We start from the raw sequence: 9,374 nt of genomic DNA on the forward strand, positions 1-9,374 counted from the left end.
TACATGCCTCGCTGCATAAAACAGAAAAGAAGATAAAATCAGCAAGATCACCAAGCACACTAATCACACAGAAATAAAGCACAGCACAGGCAAGCATGAAAAACTGACTAGCATTAGACCAGTGAATCAAAGGCCGCAGACACACAATAGGTATAACAGGTTGCAAACACCCTCCCTGGATGCTCATTGTATGGCATTGCCAAGGCAGCGCTGAGACCCATGTCTTCTAAGGAACCAAACGCAGGGAGACGACACGGTGAGAGAACCCATACCCAGCAAAATGAGACCTGCAAAGCTTTTTTTTTTTGAAACTAGCATTTACGTCCTCGACAGGATGCTGCAATCCAAACCACAAGGAGCGCGTTCACGGGCATGCGAACCTACAAACTTGATTAAGTTTCGAGCAGAACGTCCTCCAGCCAGAGCTAAAATCAGCAAGGAGCAGCGAGGTGCAAGGCCACCCCTGCAAAGGAAGGAAGCGCCGGACGCCACACTTCACCCAGCGAGGGAAGACGGAGAAAGCATCCTTGACTGGAAAATGGGAGGAAGACGGTGGCTGGATTTGGCGGAATAGAAGACAAAACGGAAACGCGGGGCCTACCAAGCCGGGCGCGGGGGGCCAAGTTCCCGCGGACCTGAACTTGCCCGCCCCGAGCGGGGCGCGCACCGCCCGCACCTCCGCCTCTACGGGGCGGGCCAAGGGCCAGTTCGCGACCGGCGAGCGGCGAGCGGCTCCCGAAAAGCGGCGGCGAGGTCGCCCCGCAGCCCCACCCCGCGGCGGCGGCTCCTCCCCGCCGAGGACCTCGCGAGGCCAACCGCCCGGCTCGGGCGCCAGCGGGAGCCGCGGTCCCACCCCGCCCCGGCCCCGCGCCGCAGAGCGGCCTCCCGCGGCCCCTCACCGAGCGCTGCAGCTCCCCCAGCCAAAACGAGGCGCGCTCCTTTCCGCTGGGATCCGGGTCGTGGTAAAGCGCCTGCACTGCCTGGTACACGAGCTGCAATGTCGGCTTCGCCCCTTCCATGCTGGAGGCGGCGTGGCGGCGGCGGCGGGTCTGGCGGGTCTCCCGAGGATCCTCCGGCGGCGGTGCCTTCGCGCTTTCTCACTGTGTCGGCCACGGCCGCTCCCTGACTGGCGCCATCTCCTCCTCTTTGGCCGTTACCAGGGCAGAGGGGTTCCCCGTGGAAGTTGCCCCCCTCGGAAACAGAGGGTAGACCGTCTTCAGGTTCCTGGCCTTTTCCCGAGCCGCCCACTAGACCGCAGACGGCTGTGACCGGACGCCGGCGCGCGCCTCTCTGCCGCTGGCTTGCTCCCTGAGGTGTGTCCCGACACGACACACAGCGCCCGGCGTTCCCGAGCCGCGTTGACCCGGACCGGAAGCGGCAGCACCGATACCTTTGGCACACTTCCGCCCGGTGCAGCGCGAACGTCCTCCTTCCCGGCACGCCTCTTCGCGCGTCCCCGCCCCCTCCCGGAAGTGGCTCTGCGGAGCCGGGAGCTGAGAAGAGGAGGTGGGAGGTGGCTCTTGGGCTTTCTGGCGTCAGGTTGGAGCTCTGGGACCCACGCGTTACCCACACCTGCGCCGCCCGCAACTGCTTGGCAGTGGATGCCCTCTTCCGAGTTCTCTAGCCCTCTCTGGAGAATCCCTTCTGACCACTGCGAGCAGGGCGCGTCAATTCAACCATCAATGGAATGTCCACTCTCCTGAAAATCTAAAGATTTGAAGCAGGGTTTCTGTGCTCACTCTAGTAGAGGAGACAGACACGTAATCAGAATACCCGGGTATGTGCCAAATTGAAATAAATCCAAAATGCCTAGACTAGGCATTGTTCAGCCCCCCATTTCCACTAAGTTCTCACACCCAAAGACTGTGTCATTCATTCTGTTGCTCAAAAATTGAACTGTAGGGCCTCCCCGGGGGCGCAGCGTGTTGAGCACAGTGCTGTGAAGCTGTCAGCAGCCTCTGGAGCGCTGGTTCGATTCCCGGCTAGCCAGGGAGCAACCCACATGGCGCGGCAGAAGTCTCCTGTTGCCCCCACTGCTCCCTTCAGCAGTGTCTTCGGTCAGTCTGCCTGTTCTGCTCCCCACTTTTGTCTCTGGTGAATCTTCTCCTGGACCTCTGGCCTGTACCCCAGCTATTGTATAAATAAAAAATACATCTTTAAAAAAAAAATCAATGGTCTAACAATTATCAGTTTGCAAGAGAAAATAGAAATCTTGCAATGTGTGCAGTGGAGAAATTCGGGACAAAAGGTAACAGCATGTTAAAGAATTTCCCAACATGGCTGCAACTCCTTTGCAATCATAAACAATTGCTACTCTTTAATGAATGCTTACAACCTGCAAAGCACTGTGCCAACAAGATCTCATTTAATCCTCTTAACTTCACCACCTAATTGTGCATTTGACCAAAATGAAGTGGCTTATATAATTTGCCCAGGGCCACACAATCAAATCAGGATTTGAATCCAAATCAGTTTCACTCCAAAATCCCTTAAGTAGTACAATCCCTATCCTGCGTATGTTTTTTGTTTTGTTTTGTTTTTCAGACATAGGAAAATACAAGAAAAGAAAAAATGTTTTTAAATTTCAGCTAAAAAAGTGAAGTTTTGTATCTTGGTTAGTTTTTTTTTTTTTTTTTAAATAGAGGCATGTTTATTTATTTATTTGTTTGTTCTGTTTACACATGCACTGGGTACAGTCAGAAGCGCGGGAGGGTGAGAGAATTCACCAGAGCCAGAGTGGGGAGCAGAGCAGGGAGAAGGACCGAAGCACACTGCTGAGGGGAGCAGCGGGCGGCAGGAGAGGTCTGCACGCCATTTGGGACACTCCTCCGGTGGCCGGGGAGCTGCCGGGGATCGAACTGGCGCTGCAGAAGCCGTGGGCAGCTTTGCAACCCAGCGCTCAACCGCTGCGCCACCGGGGAGGCCCTGTATCTTGGTTAGTTAATTCATTCCTTCACTTAAAAAAAAAAATAGTAAGACCACCTTGATCTCTGCCCTCACGGAATTTACAGTCTCATTGCAAAAACAAGCAATTCAATAGTTTAAAAGTTCTATAAATATCAACAATCAAAAGCATAGTGTTGGACCTGTCTTGCACCATATACCAAAAAAGGAGAAGGGGTATCATTACCTCTAATGTAAGAATTAAAATGACAAAACTCTTGGAAGGAAGTAGTATATCATCATGATCTTCGATTAGGCAATGTTTGCTTAACTATGGCACCAGAAACAATCGACAAAAGGAAAATTGATAAATTGGACTTTATCAGAACGAAAAAGTTTTGTGTGCCAAAGGATACTATGAAGACAGTGAAATAGCAACCTACCAAGCGAAAGAAAATATTTGCAAGTCATGTATTTGATCAAGGGTTAGTATCCAGTATATATAAAGAACTCTTACCATTCAACAATGAAAAGACAATTCAAACTTAAAATGGGCAAAATATTTGAATAGATAGTTCTCCAAAGGGGATATACAAATATGCATGAAAAGATGCTTAACAGCATTAGTCATCAGGAAATGCAAATCAAAACCATAATGACATGCCACTTCCACCCACTAGAATGGCTAAAATAAAAAAGACAGTAAGTCTTGATGAGATTATAGAAAAACTGCAGCCCCCATACATTGCTGGTGAGATCGTAAATTAGTATAGCCTCTGTGGATTTGCACACATCGTTAGGGTCATTCTCACAATGAATTATATTTTTGTGAATGCCTTATTGAATCAAAAATCAATGGTCTAGGGTCTCCCTGGTGGCGCAGTTGAGCACTGGGTTGTGAAGCTGCCCTCAGCCTCTGCAGTGCCGGTTTGATCCCTGGCCACCGGTGAGGGTCCCACATGGCGCAGCAGACCTCTCCTGCCTCCCGCTGCGCCCCTCAGCAGTGTACTTCGTCTGTCTGCCTGCTCTGCTCTCTGCTCTGACTCTGGTGAATTCCCTCACCCTCCTGCACTTCTGACTATAGCCAGTGCTTGTATAAATAAATAAATAAATAAATCTTTTAAAAAAAAATCAATGGTCTAACAATTACCATTTCGCAAAAGAAAATAGAAATCTTCCAATTGCCTCAGTCTGGCAATTCTTCAGTTCTTCAAAACGTTAAACGTAGGGCTACCCTATGACCCAGCCATTCCACTCTTAGGTATATACCCACAAGATATGAAAACATAAGTTCTTACAAGCACTTGTACATTAATGTTCATAGGACATTATTTATTATAGCCCAAAAGTGGAAACAGCCCTACATCCATCAGTTGATGAATGGATAAACAAAATGTAGCAAATACATACAATGTGGCATTAAATATTAAAGGAATGAAGTACTGATGCATGCTAGAATGTGGATGAAACTTGAAAACATTACACTAAGTGAAAGTAGCTAGATGGGAAAAAAAGACTCCATATTTTATGATTCCATATATATGAAATGTCCAGAACAGGCAGATATCTAGAGACAGAAAGCAGATTAGTGATTGTCAGGGGGAGGGAGAGAGAGACTGCTAATGGGTAAGGGGTTCTTTTTGTAGTTCTATGTTCTAGAATTAGATAGTGGTGATAGCTGAACACCTTTCTGAATATGCTAAAAACCAGTCAATGTGTGCTTTAGGAGGATGAATGTTATGGTATGTGAATTATATATTTTTTAAAAGATTTATTTGTGCATACAAAAGCTGGGGTGTAGGCCAGAGGTGCACGCCAGAGGTGTAGGGTGGGGGTAAGATGATTCACCAGACACAGAATGGGAAGCAGAGCAGACAGACTGACTGAAATACACTGCTGAGAGGAGCAGCGGGAGAGACAGGAGAGGTCTGCTGCGCCATGTGGGTCACCTCCCTGGGCGGCCAGGGATTGAACTTGTGCTGCAGCGACTGCTGATAGTGCTGACACAACACCTCACACCACCAAGGGAGGTCCCTGAATTATACTTTAATAAATATTTTTAGAAGTTCTATGATAATGAATTTTTTAAACACCACATAGATATTTGGGCAACAGTTGCAAAAAAAAAAAACCATCTTATTCATCTTTATGTCTTCAAGTCATTATAAGTACGTATAGTGAGTAAATAGTAAACATATTTAGTGACTTGTCTCTTAGCTCTTTAGTCTTAGAAAACCATTCTAACTACAGCATAAAATGACTTGGGTAGGATAGGTGACAATAACAGAAATAAACTTGTATCCCAGTGAGACGCGATGATGGCCTAGTATGAGGCATTGGCTATGCTAATGGAGACAGGATAGTTAGGATGAATTTAGGGAAAAACTTTCATTGAACTATTGGTGTGAGGAGAGGAAAGATAACCCAGGTTTCTGAGTATGGAACCCAGAAGTAATAGCTTTTTTTTTTTTTTATAAGTGTATCTACTTTATTTATTTTTTTAAGATTTATTTATTTATTTATTTATTTATTTATACAAGCACTGGGTATAGTCAGAAGCGCAGGAGGGTGAGAGAATTCACCAGAGCCAGAGAGGGGAGCAGAACAGGCAGAAGGACCGAAGTACACTGCTGAGGGGAGCAGCGGGCGGCAGCAGGAGAGGTCTGCGCGCCATGTGGGACCCTCCTCCGGTAGCCAGGGAGCAGCTGGGGATTGAACCGGCGCTGCAGAGGCTGCGGGCAGCTTTGCAACCCAGCGCTCAACCGCTGCGCCACCGGGGAGGCCCCAGAAGTAATAGCTTTTATGGTAATGGGGAGATATGATGGTGAAGATCACAAATTTGATCTTAGACATGCTGAGTATTGAGACCGTGACGGCCAGCACACTATAGCATGTGTGAGACTGAAACCAGGGCCTAGGATAAAGGTACAGATTTGAGTCATCTGTGTTTATACAGGTGACTGGTGAAAACATGGAAGGTGATTGAAATGAGCCAGGGAGAAGCAGGACAAGGCAGGGCTCTGTAGATAAGCACTGTTCAAAGGATTGACAGAAGAAGCAGAGGCCGGGAAGGAGAAGCCAGAGGGGTAGTGGAGAACCAGGAGATGTACTGTGGAGGGATTATCTTGAAGCGGCATCAGATGTTCCAGAGAGGTCAAATATTATTTGAATAATTAGAAATAAGTGAAATATTTGAAATGTCAAAAGCCCTCTAATGTTATAATGGCCTCATTAGTAACATTAGACTCTAATGCAGAGTTTGATGTGCCCAACCCCACTCCTGACAAAAGAGGCCCCCCCTTCCTTCCTCTTACAAAGGAAATATATTTTCTTTAAGCAAGAAGGTAGGTTTTTTGGCTTTGTTTTGTTAAAGGAAAGAAGGCATCTCTCTTTTCACTGTAACAGAGGACTTTCCATATAAAGAGGAGGTCCCAGGATCCCTGCCCCACCTAATGAAGGCAGAGCTGAGCAACAAGGGGAAGATACAAAGCACTCAGAGGAGAACACTTAGAGGGACATACAGAAGAGACACATGGAACAGATAGGCATGAGAGGAAGAAGGGTCCACTTGCTTCTCAGCTTTGGACTTGTGTCAGTGATTTGGGGGACTTAGAGGAAACACTTGGAAGAGATGTGGGTGAGAGACATGTGGGGAGGCTGATTATGGCAGCCATTTACTTTGACTTATACTTCGATTTTGCTCCTGTCATCCCAGGCTTGCCTGCCCCTTCTGCCCCTTTCCTATGGTTCTCCACCAGACTGAGGCATGCTGTCAGGCCTTAGGAAACCCACCTCAGGCCAGCCTTGTTTGGTTGGGCATTTATCCATGAAGGGATGGGTAATTTGGGTATTTTTTTTTAAAAGATTTATTTATGCATACAAGAACTGGGAGGCAGGCAAGAGGTGCGGAAGGTGAGAGGATTCACCAGAGGCAGAGTGGGGAGCAGAACTGGCAGATTAACTGAAATACACTGCTGAGGGGAGCAGCGGGCAAGACAGGAGAAGTCTGCTGTGCTATACCGGTCAGCTCCCTGGCCGGAGATCAGAGATCAAACTTGGGCTGCAGTGGCTGCAGATAGCTTCTTAATGTTGCAACTTAACCCCTTGCATCACCAGGGAGGCCCCAATTTGGGTACTTTATTGGAAAACTATTACCCTTTCTCCTCTATGCACACTAATCCTATAAAAGTTCTTTCACACCAGGAGTGTGCTTTGTCTTTACGCATCAGAACTCCTTTAGAGCGTGCAAGCTTGGGATCCTGGGGTGCCCCTCAGTATCCTCACTGACATCACTGGTCCTAAATATCATATAAGGTTGAATATCATACGTCAATGCACAAGGTGCCCAGTTTCACACAGGCACAATCACTAAGGGGATTTCATAAATGCTTAACTGCCATGCAATGGTGCTTGTGACCTGTGGTGAACTTCAGGTTTCACTCAGATAGCTTCATTCTCTTCTCTCATCCCCTGACACCTACTCCTCCATTCTCCAAAACCTCGGATGAGGTGAACCACTACACTTTGGCGAGAACTTGCAAAGGCAGCATGGTGGAGGCCATGGTTTTCTTCTAATACCTATTTTTGGTTGGGTTGTTCAACCCTCTCTAGATTTCCTTGAAGGAATATTTTTTTTTCTTTTTACTCTAATTCAAATTGACTTTCTGTCACCTGCCATGAAGAGTTTCATTTGCCAAGAAAACCCACCCAGCACAGACCTCTCCCAGCACAGACCTCTCCTAGCAGAGACCAACTCCTCAAACCATTCAACCCTTAGGACACAAATTCCTGACCAAATTTCTCCAGCTGTACAACCCGAGGCTGTCATAAACCCAGCACGGAATAGAATTCTTTTCCCTTAATTAAGGCCCCATTTAGGAGTCTCTTGCTGAGGACAGCATCTGCTCTTGCTTGGCCCTCGAACTCAAAACTGCCCTCTGTCATGGTCAGTTTTTCACCCAATTTCACTTGCAGAGCAAATTTGAACTGGTGGGAGGGGCTGGGAGTGGAGGATGGTGAATAGAGATGAAGAATTTCTATGGAACAAGCAGAGCACAAATTAACAGTGGTAGTCAAAGGAGCCTTGTTTAGAAGATATTCTCAGGGCCAGCTCTGATATACTGGAAAGCATGGGGTAGGTTTGAATTTTTCCAAGTATTAACAAAGTAAGATTCATTTCAGAAGAGGAAATACCACGCAGAGAACCCAGGGGCAATGGACCGGAGAAAAACAACGCAGCTCAATCAAGTCAACCAAGAGGCTGAGGCTGTGTTCTCACTGTCTCTCTTGACTGTTGAGTTCTTCTCTTTGGATACGAAACATGGAGGAGGGGGAATATAGCTTCTCCCAACATGATTGATTTTTATAAGTCATATTATATTCACAATTTTTGATACCCAGCCCAGTTTTACTTCAGGATATTAAGCAATGCCTTGAGGCTGGTATGATGGGGCCAAACAGTTGCCCAACCAAGCTGACAGGAGAATGCAAGTCCCTCACAAATGTAAAAGGCTCCTAGTGGCTCCTGGGAGAAAAAAAAAAAAAAACAACTGTTTTCCTGGTAAGGTGGAAAGATTTTTCCAAGCCCCTCCCCAACTTCCCACACCAGTTCCAGAACTTCTTTCTTAGCTTTGTGTCTTTAGCCAAGTGATTACCTCCATAGCTGGATGCTCCTGCCAAAAGGGGTTTTGATCTTCATGTAACATACCAAGACCGAGTTAGATAGCATGCAGCGCCTAGGAATTGGCTCACTGTGATTAACTGTAAAGAAATTAAATACAGTCTTACATATATATATGCACAAACCAGTCATTTCTGGTCTTACTGAGGTACACAGAAATCACAGATTTTTACTCCAAACCTATTGGCTTTTCAAAAACCAGAGAAGGGGCCTCCCTGGTGGCACAGAGGTTAAAGTCTCACTGCTAACAAACTATCGCCAGCCACTGCAGCATGAGTTTGATTCCTGGCCACAGAGCTAACCCACATGGCACAGCAGACCTCTCCTGACTCGCCTGCTGCTCCCCTCAGCAGTGTATTTTAGTCAGTCTGCCTGTTCTGTGCCCTACTCTGTCTCTGGTGAATCCTCTCACCCCCCACACCTCTGGCCTGTACCCCAGTTCTTGTATTCATAAATAAAAATAAATCTTTAAAAAAAAAAGAGGAAAGGCATATTAATGAGCTACCCAAGCAGTAAACAAGCCACAGGCTTGGTTACCCCACCAGTCAAACACCTAACACTGCAACCACTGTCACACCTGTCACATCTGCATCTTCCTATTTCTCAGGGTCAAAGTGCTTACCAACTGGTTCTAACTTCCTGAAGAATTTAGATATTTAGGTCCACTCAGGATTTTTATCTTGCCTGTCACTCTGTTCAGTAGGCACTAAACACATTCCTACTCTTGTTCCATGCTGCTGAGTCTAGATTCCAGACCTTTTCTCATAAACAAATCCAAAGCCCACATCATTGTCCACTGGACTTACAGATC

At 46.9% G+C, this 9,374-nt stretch overlaps 1 protein-coding gene across 1 annotated transcript in view; it reads right to left on the reverse strand.

Annotated features, from left to right (window-relative positions):
* The window catches only part of TNPO3 (transportin 3), a gene marked incomplete at its 5' end in the record, with an annotated part of 74,099 nt that extends 73,080 nt beyond the window's left edge, over positions 1-1,019 (reverse strand). The window contains one exon of the mRNA XM_084230376.1: positions 900-1,019. Coding sequence (XP_084086502.1) covers positions 900-1,019 — 120 coding nt within the window. The remainder of the gene's footprint in view (positions 1-899) is intronic.
* Between the last annotated feature and the right edge of the window lie 8,355 nt (positions 1,020-9,374).

This window comes from Talpa europaea (genome assembly GCF_964194135.1).
Source record: "Talpa europaea genome assembly, chromosome: 3".
Classification (NCBI taxonomy): Eukaryota; Metazoa; Chordata; class Mammalia; order Eulipotyphla; family Talpidae; genus Talpa; species Talpa europaea.